Raw genomic sequence first — 14,846 nt, forward strand, 5'->3', positions numbered from 1 at the left:
CCCACCTCCAAAAGCTGTCTCCAGCCCCGCGCTCGTTTTTCATTGTTTCTTGTGCTGCAGGTCTTTATTATTGCTGACATTAACATGAACACAGTGCAAAAACAGGTTCCCGTGTAATCCTGTGAGGAGGAGGAAAAAAAAAAAAAAAAGGGCATTCCACTGGCAGTGCAGAAAATGTTTGCACCTGTGGCCCCATTGATTGCGTGCTTGAAACTCCAACGCTCTGAAGTTCATGTCTTTTTAATGTCTGTAATGCTTTGCCTCGGGTCATGCGATTGCCCTGAGGTTAAGGAAGGTTCACGAGGCCTCGTGCAGCGACGGATTAACCGTTCTGCTGTCCTCCTCCTTCTTCCTATTTTTCTTCTTCCCACCTCACAAACACAGTGTTCCCTCTCCGCCTCCACGCGCACCAAACCAAACCTAGTGCCCTCTCGTCAGTACACAAAAACCTGACCCCAGAGCCGTGCAGTGCAGGGCCGAAATCAATGCGGCTGACCCAGATACCACCCCCACCACCCCCTGCCTCTTTGTGATTGGACGCAATTTGCTTGTGGGTCAACTACAGTTCTAGAGAGGCAGGAAGGGAACCTGAATTAACCTCCAGATGCTTTCCATCATGTTACACACGCTCAAGGGCCTGCAGGTGCTGTGACACATTCATCTACTCTTTCTGGTATTCCACCGCTGTTATAACACTTATTCCAGAGGACCTCCAAAAAAAAAAATCAATCGGTTTGCTTTTGTTATTAAGGCTGCTTTTAAAGCTCTGTTAGTTGGGAGGAAAGATGGAGATGTTGGCGTGAGAGCCCCCCCACTAACCTCCCTCCCACCCTCTTGTTCTCTCCCCGTTGTGCCTGTCTCTCCCATCACAGCCCTCTGCAACCCTTCGTGCCCAGTAATGAGTTGTATTACATGCTCTGCGGTGGGCATGTCTTGTGTTAGTCGGCTGTATTCAATCTTTGTATGGTGAATGGAAGGGGAAGGCTCTTTGTGTGTCTTTGAGAGGCACTGAATTGAAACGGTGTGCACCGAGTGAAGCTGATGAGGAGAGAGCGAGTCCTGAGAGGAACATGTGGATGCCTGGCAGGCAGCAGAAACACTGCTGTACGGTTTTGTGTGCACTTGTGCGTATAGACATGCATCTAACAGTATGTCTGCGAGTACGTCGGCAGGATTTTCACGGAAATGCGCCGCCGAGCCGAACCCGAGCAGAATTAGCCTAACTTATTTGCTTTACTTATATCCCACAATTTCAACCGGCCTACCAAGAAAGGCGGCGCGTAATATATGAATGAAAATCCACTCCAGTCGGCTCATTCGTCACTCCAGCCTCCCATTGTGACCCTTTTTTTTTCTTATAAGGGCTGGCGAGGGCTAGCTATGGGCTAAGTGATTTTATGAGGCAGCATCACAGGGATCAGGTCTTATTCCTTTTTGTAGGAATGTATTTTCTACTTAGATGGCAACAAACTGCATTTGCACTTAAAACATATTCTGTAATCTTCTTTTATTTTACATACAAATTGCATCCTGGGCGATGCATTCATCATTGCTCATATCCAGCCCACTCTTAAATGAAAAATGTATCTGAGATGAATAATGGATCCCTCCATAGTATAATTTTGTGTTTCTTGAATATAGTCAAAGAGTTCTTCCTCTGCCTTATCCTCTAAATTTCCCCCCCCCCCCTTTGCTCAGATGAAGTTTTGGAGGAGGGATATATGAAGAAAAATTACTTATTTACCACGGTTATTGTTTACCTGAGAATCGCTTACAATATGAAGCCGCTTCGACACACATAATATGTGGAAAAGGGCGTCAAAAAAAAAGGGGGAAAAAAGCACACTGCCATTGGGAATCACGGTGCAGCGACTTCAGGACACTCGCCATTTGAACACCGATCAATCACAATCATGTACCGTTCCTTGTAGTATCTTAAATGTTTAGTCTGTGGAACAGTTGGTTGGGAGATGATAGGGTTTGTTGCCAGCTTACGTACTTTACTCAGGTGCTGGTGGTAGTGGCGGTGTTTGCGGGGGTCCCTCTGGGGGCCTATGGGCGAGCAGCCTTGTGTGAAGCCGGGAGAATTGAGGTTGAGTAGCTGAGTCCTCTGTCTTTATCTCTAATTACATGGTGAGGCTTGGGGAGATTGGGCAGAACTGTAAAGCCCCCACAGATAGCTTGGCACCCCCCCCCCCCCCCCCGCCCCCCCTCAGTTTTAACACAGCAGGGTCTAAGGGTGTGAAGCAGAACCAGGTCTGGTGGGGGCTCTAATCCCACCACAGACGTTCTCTCCGGGGAACCGCCGGTGTTCTTTCGGTTCCGCAGTCTGCCACATTCCGAACCGCCGCTGGGGGAGAAGCACGTACGAGGCTCCGCCAGCCCACTCTGTCGTGCTCTACTTGCTCCTGTCGGGGTTTTTTTTTTTTCGTCGTCCCTAAAGTTTTCCCCAGCCCTGTTCCTGTGAGACGCCCTGACACAGAGTTGCAGATGGGAGGCGTTGGACCGAGGCAGCTGGTGTCACAACGTGGATTGGAATTCACAGTTGGGATCAAATATGAAACAAATATGTCATTATACATATGTTTTCCTCAGTTTGTTCATCCAGCTGTTTCCTTGCGCAGTCCCCCCTCCCTCTCCCCCTCGCCTCACCATATAAACCTGGGTAGATTTGACTGATAATAATCTATGATTTGTCCCATTATGTCCTATTGTTTCATTATGTCACACATCTGTGTGGCTGTCGCTTCATTTTGTATGCTCACTAACAACAGCTCTGTCTTTTGGATCTTAATGTTTACTCTCTGCTGTTTTTTGATGATATTAAGTAACATTATCAAAAGAAGAAGAGCACAGAACATACTGTACAAATGAAGGCCGAATTATTCCCAGTCAGTTAAGTGTCCTTTGATTCCTTTTGCAAGTTTAATCTGCGGAAATCGATAAAAGGATGCATGTTGGGCTTGGGAGTCAACAGCAGCCGTGTTTGATGGGTAAACGGACAACCAAATGGATGATGTGGGGGAGCATTCATCTTTCTTTAGGCAAATTGGGCCGCCAGGTCCCGACTAATTGATTGATTGCGCGACTTGCTGATACAATCAAAGCCTGGCCTGATTTATGGCGATAAATCGATTGATTAATAAGGTTTTCTGCGATGGGGTTCGTCCGTGATGGCGGTGAGAAGTGGGGGGAAGACACCTCCGAGTCACACATCCGTCTTCCGAGCCGTCAGCCTTGTTGGTTTAGTGTGGTAATAAGAAGGCCCGGATCTCCCCAGCTGACATTTACAAAGAGCCGGCTGGCTGTGACCCGCTCCCTAGATTAACCTCCACTTGTTCTCATAAGCACCACTGATATTAAAAGATGGGGAGCAGCAGCAGCAGCCGTGGGGAGGGAGGGAAAAAAAAAAAAAATGAAGTGTGACTTTTTTTTCCTCGGTTCACCGTTTGCATAGATCATTAGGAGGGGAACAACAACAAATCAATTGCACATTCCAGAATAAATAAAAACAAATATCTTGAGCAGCGTAATGCGAGGGCCTCTTGTTGACTCTTTCCAGATTACATTTAGCCGGGTGTTTAAACGCTGATTTAAAGCAAGATGGAGTCCATTCCCTCCACTCGCCTGCCTGTCTGCCTGTTCAGAATATGAAATGGAAGTTAAACACTGTGAATCTCCAGCGTGGGGAGGAGGGCTCTGGACGTGTGGGCAGTGTAGCATCAAATAGATTGTGTTTCCTCCCGTGTAAACGCCTAATGTGCACCGAGTGCTCTGACACAGATGAATGTAAGGAATTTGCTGTAAAGACTTTACGGCCCTTTTGAGAGACATGGCTAGGAACTGGTAGAGTGGAACGTGCTCCATGCTGCCCTCCCCACCTGAACACACATCAACACACATGCACGTACACACACAAGCTTGCACGAGTGCTTACACATGCACACATGTCAAGGCACACAGCCCTCCAAGGAGAGCAACTACATCAAACTGTTAAGGCCGGTGCAGACATCAGGGATACTTTTTATTTGCTTTGGGTCAGAAATGGCGGCCCTGATGATGTGATGAGAATCATCTCGCAGACCTGCTCCACGCCGCCTGCTATGTTTTGACAGAAAATAATCCCGGCGATTCTCTTGGCTAGGCTCATCATTTAATATACGAGAGCTACCTTCTGCTGCAGAACAGGGCAAATTATAAAATGATTCATGTATAAACTGCCCTTTCAAGTGGCTGCTCCCGTTCTGCAGCATCGGAACTCGTCTGCCAGATCTCGGAGCCTTTGTGACGGCGCTCAAAGCTCTCAGCTGCTTGTTGTCAGCACCGGTTTTATTCCCACTCTCACCGCTCTATTTAGATTCATTTATTTTTGGTTCAAATGCTGTAAAATGAAAGTGCAAGAGAGAGAAGGAGGGTAAGGGAGCGTTCCCTCTCTCTCAGACAGGTGGCCCCGGTTTTATGTCGCCGGGCCCCAGGGGCCCCGCTAACCGAGTCTGAGCGAGAGGAGGGACCTGTCTCTCAGCGCTACACAGGTGGTGTGAAACGCAGCCCTCTCTCCACACCTGAAATATTCAGATTCTTCCAGCGGCATCGCTTTGATCTCGCTGCAATCGACAAGGGAAAACGGAGAGAGTAGGGGGGAGAAAACAACAAAAACAAGAGGAAGAGCAGCACACCTGAGAGCGAACAGATTGACATTTCTTAAGAGAGAATAAACAATCGCAGGTTAGCCGCGTTGCATCGCTCCAGCGCCGGCGTGTGAGGTGAAAGTGGGCCATCGCGGCGGTGGCTGCAACTGTGGAGCCTTCCTCCTTTCCCACTGACTGACCTCGATGGTGGAGTTTCAGAGACAAGTCCCCTGCAATGCATGTTGAAAGGAATCGGGAAAACAAACCTCGTCCCCAATTTTATTGTTCGAGTTTGACATCATCTCTGCAGTTTGGTAGAATTTGTATTTGGAGCCTGGGCAGTTTTTTTTCTTTTGGCGGGGGGGGTGTGTGTTCTTGCCTTCTGTGAAACCTCCCCATTGCTCTTCTTCCACATTCCCACCTTCCATTTGAACCGATCATTTGTCCGACTGAGGTTATCATGTCTTTTTCTCAGGTTTCAACCCACTAGTCTGCTAATGAATCATAGGACTGTGTAATTAGTCACCCTGCATGTACCACACAATGACAATAGACACCCTGATTGTAACCACAGAGTTTGAAAGGAGCAGAACAATGGTCGCCCTTAATGATGATAAATAAGGTGTTGTAATTGGCCTTCGTTTGGAGCATTCAGTCATAGATTGTAATTTGAAGTTTCTAATTGGAGGACATTTAAAGTTATTCATTGGATTCAGAGTGGATACAGGATTGTTTGAAAGGAGTGTAATAAGATGTTTTCATGATACCTCTTGATACTATTTTGAATAAGACTTGACAATAAATGGAATTAGACCCTCCCCGATCACACCGTGATGTGTTACCAGTTATATTAGCGAGAAGTAAGAAACATGTCGGTGTGTGCGCGCGCGCGTGTGTCCAAGTGTGCACGCTGGAATTAAAGAGAGAAGTGTTGACAAGTAGGCTGTGCTCTGGTGCATCAGGCGCCAAAAACTCTCTAAATGAAGCAGGGTATGACGAATAATGGCTGACAACACCAGTCACACCTTTTGCTGATGGTTGTAATGCTCGCACGCTTCTCCTTCCTTTTGTAAGATTTAGCATGCTGTTTGAAGACAGCCTGACTGACTGGGGATTAATTATTTTGGATGATTTATCAGACTTACCAGTCCAGAGTTTAGAGAGGTGTCAAAATGAAATTTGATTTTCCTCATTGGTAAGTCCTCACGATCTATATACTACCTACATATTCATGCACAGTGAAAGTCAGTATCGCTGCTGTGGAGTGGACAGTTGCAGAAATGTGCAAGGTAATCCTTACAGTTGTGGTTCCCAACCTCGAGGTGCTGTGAGACAATTACCAGGACAGGAAAGCAGAACAAAATATTATGTCAGACATTCTTCTATATTTAGCCTCATGTGTTGTAAGTTAATGGGATATTTTAACTCTTAAGCCACCTAAAATCATTCAAATGCTAACTTTGGTTTCATTTGAAAGGAATAGCTTTGACATTTTGAGAAATACGCTTATTTGATTTATTAGGGTTGGAGGTTGAGTTTGATGAAAAGATAAATACCACAATTGTATGTAAATATGAAGCTGCAACCAGAGGTTTAGCTTAGCATAAAGGCAAGAAACGAGACCTGGCTTTTTCCAAAGGTTAAAAAACAAAACAATTAGTTTCACCATTCAAGGCCCTACATTATATAGCCTATTGTTTAATGTGTAAACCCCATGGTGGCCAAAATACTCAAAGAAGTGCCTGCCTCTTAATGTATGAGCTTTAGAGCTGCTGGCTAGAGTCGGGCTAGCTCCTTTCCAGTTTACAGCTAATATGCTAAGCTAACCGTCTCCTGGATGTAGCTTTATATTTATTGGACAGATGTGAGAGTGGTATCAACCTTCTTATCTAACTCTAAGCAGGAATAATTTAATTTCAAGTATTCCTTTAAGGACTCACGAAACAAAAAGGTTGGGAAACACTGCCATTAGGTTTGTTTTAACCCAAGTGCAGTTCCAGATAAGCTCAGAATAATCGTTTGTAAATATGAAGCTTCATTTTGGGAGCTTAGCTTAGCTTAGCGTAAAGGTGAGAAAATGGCTCTTTCCAAAGATACAAAAATCCACTGACTAGCAGCATTGAGGCCCACTTATGAATATCTTATATATTGTTTAAACTTTTAACAAAAATGGAGCGGCTTGGTAGACGAGTGGTTAGAGCGTATGCAACATAACCCTGTTTCAATTCAGGCAGGAAATCTATGGTGCAAGTCTTTGCAAATCTTTAAAAATGATATGCACATATAATTTAACTCATGTTGTGGTTTAACAGCCGTGTGACCGGAGCAGCGTTAGCCAAGCTTACAGAGAGTAAAAAGTGAAGGAGCAGCAGTCTGTGGTAAACAGATGGACAGAGACGCCAGGTGATGGCAGCGCCTCCCCCCTAGTGTTCCCTGTCAGAGGCTGCGTGCTCAGCTCACGTTCCTAGCGCCGGGTCACAGAGGTCAGAGGCTCCTCCCGCCCAGCTCCTCCTGTCTGACTGTCTGCCTGTTTTTACCCTTAACTGATGTTGAGCCCAAGGAGGCCAGATAAGAGTTCATTTCGGATCTTTCATATGGACATACGCCAATGTGCAGCTCCATGCTCTCCCCCCCCCCCCCCCCACCAACACCACCTTCACCACCAAACAGCTCCCTCCTCCCTTTATGGCTGGCGAGGGATGAGGGGAGGTAAGGGAGGGGGGGAGCTGCCAGTAATAATGTTGAGGCCAGACTAGACTGCAGTGATTGGGGCCATTGATTGTGAGTGATTTGATTTATTGATCAGTCCCCCCCCCCCCCTCCTTCCTCTCAAATGTGGCGTCTGAGATGCGGGGGCTAATCTGAGGAAGCTATAGACAATCTTGTGCCTCACAGAGAATAGGAGGCGATAAGGAATGTATGAAAGGAAACTACACTTATCTTAATCACACACTGGTCCCTCCTGCAGCCCCTGCGCATGGATGTCAGCGCACATGTGTCTCAGTGCACACATGCGTGCCCACCCGCTCTTTTGTGCAAGACCTTACGTGCGAGAGAGAGCGTGTGTGTGCGTGTGTGTGTGTGTGTTTGCATCGGTGTGCGTATGCAGTGGGGGTTGTGAGGCAGTACAGTCACCAGGCAGAACAGAGTGGATCTATAAATTGATGGAATTCAAAGCCTCCAGCATCGATTACCATTATAACAAACAGCAGCACACAGAATGTCTGATTATTTTTAGACAAAGATTCTGTGCTCTCAGCAGCAATTCTGCTGATGCTGTCACACTTTCAGACATCTGCCTATGATTGCAATTAGATGGGATACAAAAAGAAAAATAATACCCCCATCTGCATTTTCCCCTTTCTCCTCCTCCTCCCTATTTTTCCCTCTTTAATTTGTGCTGTCCAATTCCAGTGCACACAATAGTGATTTTGACTCAGTCTACCTCATTGCAGTACCTTGGTAGTTTTTTTTTCTTCTTCTTTTCCCCAGTTGTCAACATTTTCCACCATGGTTTGTCTTTGTGAAAGGCCAGAAAATAGCTTACCACCACAGATGTAATCAAGACGTGCTCAGTTTAATGAATCAATGTCAAATCTACTTCGACACAATACATTAGCGAGGCCCCTCATCTTACCCAAAACATTTGCACTGGCGCAGATTGTTACAGTACATCTCTACTCCGAGTTTTTGTGAAGGGGAAATCGTCTTTGCCGGATTTGATTATTACCCTACGTTTGCCGCTTATACCCAAAATAGACGTAACAATCATTTAAGTGAAACATAACATACTTGACAACCTGCTTATGTCATAATCCTCAGCGCTTTGTCTCTCTTGCTGATTTGTTGCCACCGCTGACCCTCTATTTTTCTATGCCGTGTTTATCCTTCACCCAATGTAGTCTGAAGGGACCACTCCCTGCAGTCTTTGCTGCAACACACTTGCATAAACCTGAGCCTTCTTAATGCAGTATGAATGGCTGCCTGTCAGATCATGTGCGGGATCCACTACCGACGTTGATAGGGTCCATTGTTTGTCAGCATTAGAAGAAGGGGAAGAGCCTACATTTGTAAGGCAGAGGTTTTACAGCTTTTTCTCTCTCTGGTGTTCAGCAGTTCATTGAGCTTTGAGTCCATTTACTATCTGCCAATGGGCTGCAAGTTAAAGCATGTTAAAGCCAATACGCTTCTGGTTTCTTAGCCTTTGTTTCTGAGTCAGAAGTCACTGAGATAGCTTTTCCCTCTCTGCTGATTGACTCGAGCACGCCAGGAGTGGTTCCACGTTCAAAATCCCTCTTTCTTGTCCCTCCAGCCCCAATGACAGCTCCGCCCTCCCCAGGGGAAACTCATCAATTATGGCTGGATGTTTGACTGGCAGAGGTTTAATGACAGGAGCTCCGTATTGACCCGACTGCCACACACTGAAAATGTGGTCCTGGTCACCCTTTTAAAAAAAAAAACTCTGTCAAACGATTACTAAGACACTCCTCTTTGCACAGCAAGTTGCACTCATTTTTTTTGTTTCTTTTTATGTGTTCGAGACATCAGAAGTATCTACATGTTCAAATGCAAATGGTGCCATGAAGGATGAAGCTTAACATAATGGAGGAAGATAAGTGAATTTTATCGGGGATCTCAAAGGTGCCCTGGCTTTAGGTTGAATTGGATCATATCTGATTAGGAAGCGGAGAGGAAAAAAAAAAACTTCTTTAGTATCTTTTGTCTCTAGAGATAGCGATGCCAAACACCACATTGTGAAGTTCCTCCCATCATCAATCTGAGCAAGACAACCAAAGTAGCAAACAGTTTGTTCTGCTTCACTTCTCTCCAGAAAGACAGACAGTAGGTTTCATTTGACGGGCCGTTGCCCAGGCTCCCCACCATCCTAATGTTCTAGCAACTGTGGGGGTGCTTTCAAAATAACCATGCCATTATGATAGCACTGTTTGGCTTGCATACAATATGAGCATTCACCATTCACCTCATCAGCTGAGCCGCAATAAAAAAGTAAAACCGGCTCTTCAATGAGGCCACTGAAGCACCGGGCAGACTTAGAATCACCACGCTGTTATATCTTAAGTACTTATAAAATCCACTCAAAGTCACTTCTAGAGGAATTTTCTCTTGGCAAGATTAGTCGGTCTGGGGCCATTTGAATCTAGCGGAGGTTGGCTGGCTTCTGAAAGCCCACTCTCTAATCTTCAGGAAGGCTCATCCCAGATGGACTGGAAGGACTAACAGGAATTTATGAAGTCCTGTCACCCTATCCTGTGCAGCCACGGCCTTTTTCAGTGACAGTACGATTTGCCAAGACAGACACATCTCCAAGAAAACCAAATGTATCCTAGACAGTTAAATTCTCTCCAAGTGTAGGGATTTGTGATTTTAATGAGATGAGCAGTGATGATAATGTATTGTCTGTCTTTGCTACAAATAGGAAATAAGACCAGGACACCTTCCAGCATTGGTCTTGTGCTCACACATTTAAAGGATAAGTCTGGCAATATTCCATATTTATTCATTGTCAACAATTCCCATGAAAACACCCAAACCAACGCATATATGTTATTCCTTTGTGTCACAGAGCTCCATTGTTGTTCAAAAACTATTAAAACCCATCATTAGTCACACTGTTGCACTAGGACACATATTGCTTCATTACCATGAGCACATTATACCATATTTTGCCTTGACTCAGTCCCGCATTGAAATGAAATGCTCACTGCAGCACCAAATGTGTATCAATCCGCAGCTGAAAACAGTCCCTAGAAAATGGCTCTATTTACCCTAGTTTGAGTAACGTTTTCTAAAAATAACAATGTTACCTTGTCGTTTAAGAGGCCTTTTTGGATTGTAAGCATCACGGTGTCTCAACAAACCTTTACCTTTAAGTGATGTGACTTGCTGAAAGACACTTTAGCTAAGCTTTAAATGTAATCATACGACGATAAAGTGCCGTATCTCAAATCAGACTCTACAAATAGTCTTGTTTTAGCCGTTCCCCGGCTCTTCAGTCCAGGGACTTGAACTAGCAGCCCTTCAATTAACGGCCTACTTCTCTGACCGACAGGCCGCCACCATCCCACGAGGCCACGAAGTTTCATCCCTCCATCCCTCCATTTTCTTTCTTTTTTTTTTCCTCCTTGCGTGATGATTTATTAAATTGCCTTTAAGTAAGACTGCAGATTAATTAAAACACAGTCAATTTAATTTCCCGGCGTCATATATAAATTCGCAGTAGTAATTGAATCCCCTACTCTACTTTTTTTTTTAATATTGTAAGCCAGCAGTTACAAGAGAAGATCCTCATCAATTACCGTGAATCACGGTCGCAAAAAAACCAAGACAAGTTGTCTGCTTCAGTGCTGCTCAGTACAGGAGAGTAGAGTTTGAATCTGCTTTCCCTTTTTTTTTCTTTTTCTTTTTTTTTTTCCAGTTTGCTGAAAGAGCCGGGAATTGGATGACTGATCGATAATATTGGATTTGTGGATGGCATGCGGTGCAGTCGAGTCCAGCATGAATGCAAGGTTCTGATGAAGGGCCTGCAACACAGACAGCTTTGAATAGTGGATCAGACATGTTGCCGGGGTGGAGCTCTCATTTCTTTTTGCACAACGCACACAGACATGTAAACAACCGATGTGCAGAGACATTAATGGAATAGCGATCAGGGCTGTTGTTGTAGCAAATGGTAATTTGGTTAAAGCTATGGAGGCTGCTGCCACGTATTGAAAATCTGTGCTGGATCAATATAAAGATCGGCGTGAGGCGATGGGAGAGAGATTGGGGGGAAAAAGAAAAAAAACAGAAAAGGGGGTGGGGGTTGCTGAAAATAGATCTGACCTGTGGTAATTACGATAGCAAGCGAGGCGTTTGTATGTTTGAATCAGGTCTTGGCTGGGCTTAAAAAAAACAGCTCTTCATTTCAGGAGGAAGCTCTATTTGTTTGTAAGGGTGTTTGTCAGGTTATTGGGTCTCCACACGTGACTCCCCACCCCCTTCTCCCTCCTCCTCGCCCCACTCCCTCACTGGCGCTCTATAGCCGTTGCAAGCGTATTGATTATTTCAAATACTGATTATCTAAAAGGCCTTCTGCTACTGTAGGCATTGGATTTATTTTGGCTTAATTATTTATGGGCCAGGGCTAGCTGTAAGTATTACTGCTGTGAGATCATGAAGGATTACATTGTTAATATTCAGCAGTGTATTTTTATTTATGTACACTCTTAAGCTTTACTGGACGAGTGTTGGCAGGCTCCCTAAAGTGCCGTCTCTCTCCACTTCTCTTTCTTCCTCTCACCATTTCTCCCTCTCACTCTCTCTCTCTCTTGTCTTTTTTTGTGCGTTTTGCAGAGGGAGCTAAACTCTGTAGCGTCTGAGCTGGCGGGTCGACAAGAGGAGAGCGAACATTCCCACAAGCACCTGGTAGAGCTGAGCAGGGAGTTCAAGAGAAATGTACCTGAGGTGAGTCTAGCACCCCCCCCCCCCCCCCCCCCACACACACACACACATCCCCTACACTCCCCTCCCCCCTCCCTTTCCTGTTCTCTCAACTCTATGTGTCGTTTTTTTCCCCCCTCCTCATCTTCACTGTAGCAGGTACTGACTGCCTGCGTCACCACCGCTGCTCGAGCCCCCGCATATACCTTTTGTACAGGGAATTATTTATTTCTTTGGTAAAAGCTGCATTAGTATATATTAACAGCGCACAGCACTTGTGAGAAGTCAGGGTTAACACCCCCCCCCCCCCCCCCCCCACCCCACCCCACCCCACCTTCCCTCCCTCCCTCCCTCTTCCAGTAGCTCAGTTAATATTTAAATGCAGAGGCCTTGCAGTAATGTTAGCCTCTGGCTGCGTGTGATGAGAGGCCAAGGGGCTCATTTAGAAAAGGTAAGCACAACTTTGCTGCTTATTTTCAACTCTAAAGTCTGAAGCATTAATTTATGAAAAAAGTTATCCGGGGTTTCAAAATTGGCAGTTTGATATTGACTTTCTCTAACTTTACTTCTGTGATGTAACAAGTAAAAGGTGTCTCACTCCAAACCCGTCAGGAGCAGGACTCTCACAGAACACAAATCTGTTGAATGCTAATGAAGATGAGCCCCCCTCCACCCACTCCAACATGACAAACTTTTTTGTGCCACTTCAAAAAATAGATGTCTTATTGAATATGCATGCACAGTCGAAAATAATTGCAAAGACAAGATTTAAATGATGTTTTTATGCCTTTATTGCCAAGTTGACAGTGGCAAGTTGACAAGAAGTGAGAGGAGAGAGAGAGAGAGATGAGAGAGTAGATCGATAGTAAATTAATCAACAACTATTTGGTGATAGATAATAGTTGAGTTATTTTTGTTTAAGCCCAATGCCAAACATTTTCTGGTTTCAGCTTCTTGAATGTCATGAGTCGCTGATATTTTACAATGTTTTATATGATTGTGAATTGAACATCTTTGGGATTTATGTTCAAAACAAGCATTTGGAAGGTGCAACCTTTTGGCTCTAGAGGCTCCAGAAGGTTACTGAGAAAATAACCTACAGATTAATCAGAAATAAAAATGGTTAATTGCAGCCTCACATGCAACAAAAGACCTTTAACCCCTGGGTACCCCAAGTTACCATTTCCACATTTTTACATTTTTACATATTAATGACCCCCATTAGCTTTCCACAACCCGTCCACCTGATCAGCAATGGTCTTATTAAACATAAATGACAGATTGAGAAGGGCTAATGCGAGAAAAATAACTAAGTAGACAAGGACACTTCAGGACAAAAAATGTTTAATTTAGCTTTATCCTGTTGAACTGAGCCACTCTCAGTGAAGTTGAAATGAAGTTCTGTGACTAGAATCAGCATTGCTTTCCGTCACACGAGTCCCGCTAAATATTATAATGTACCTGACAGCTCAAATTGATTGATTAATACGCTAACTTTTTCAATAATACCTGAATAGTTAACTGAATTTCATTTGTTAGTTGTTTAATGCACACTGGCCTTTTTAAATCCACACTGAGAATAGTGTGTTCTCTTTCATTTTACTCCACTTTCTGTTTAAAATGTGCCAGAACTTCATTCCACCTCACTGTTTTATGGCAAATCGCAGCTCTTCGCAGGGATCCTTGGCAAGAGCGTCCAGAAGCTCCGGTGCTTTCAGCACGGCGCTGCCAAGGATCCTGATGAGAGTGAAAACACAAACATATAACACCAATTCTGTTTTCATTGCGCCGGCTCCCTGTCTCCGTCAGGCTTGACTACAAAGTCCTGCTACTCACATACAGATCCATCAACAGACATGCGCCTCCCTACCTACAGGAACTGATCATACCACAAACCTCCACCCGCACCCTCAGATCTGCCAGCAGCTCGCTCCTCTGGGTCTCCACTACTAAGCTCCGCACCGTGGGGGATCAAACCTTCTGCTGTGTTACACCACACTTGTGGAGCAGCCTCCTGAACCAACTGAGGGCAACACAGACCCCAGACTCTTAAAACCTAAGACCTAAAAGACCTTTTCATTCAAGAAAGCTTTTTCATTTTAACTTTAAATAGTATTTTCTTCATGTTGTGTGTTCTATTTAATTAATACTGTAGCCTATTGAGTTTTCAGCATGGGTCAAATTAAATGTATTATTATTTTATTACTTAATGGCAATTAAGATGGATTGAACTCAATACATGAAAAGCTAAATCTATGAATGATACAGATATGACTTTGTCCTTTTTTTATCATCTTCTTTGAAATGATCATCCATTGACAACCAGGCTGGAGTCAAAGAGAATATTTTGATATTTTATAAATGAGCCCTCCGGCTATTTTCTGTGGCTCCACTGGCTGCCTATCTTCCAGCCTGAGTATGTAGTATAGTGCTGTAATCTTGTCAGTATAATACAGGCGTTTAAGACAGGATCAGGCTGTCACCACTGGCAGCACAATCCCCTTACCTGAGGCTGTAGGAGCTCGCACAAGTCTGGAATCCTGAGCTCTAACGCGAGCTACTGGAAAGCCCCCCACTTTTCAAAAACATGCCCACTCAAACCCTTTAGGTTTAACCACTAATACCCCCCCCCCCCCCCCCCAAAAAAAAAAAAAAGGAAAAAAAAGAAGAAGAAGAAGAAACAACGTACCTCACTCAATCACACATGCAGTGTAAGAGGGGATATGGAGACTAGAAATCCATTAACACGAAAGATTTTTCAGTTCTCTTTCTTTACAG

At 44.6% G+C, this 14,846-nt stretch overlaps 1 protein-coding gene across 2 annotated transcripts in view; it reads left to right on the plus strand.

The window, feature by feature from the left end:
- The window catches only part of cux2b (cut-like homeobox 2b), a gene marked incomplete in the record, with an annotated part of 91,155 nt that overhangs the window by 25,078 nt on the left and 51,231 nt on the right, over positions 1-14,846 (plus strand). For both annotated transcript variants that reach the window (XM_062418161.1, XM_062418162.1), the window contains 1 exon segment: positions 11,982-12,092. In XM_062418161.1, coding sequence (XP_062274145.1) covers positions 11,982-12,092 — 111 coding nt within the window.

Source organism: Scomber scombrus, chromosome 4 (assembly GCF_963691925.1).
Source record: "Scomber scombrus chromosome 4, fScoSco1.1, whole genome shotgun sequence".
Classification (NCBI taxonomy): domain Eukaryota; kingdom Metazoa; phylum Chordata; class Actinopteri; order Scombriformes; family Scombridae; genus Scomber; species Scomber scombrus.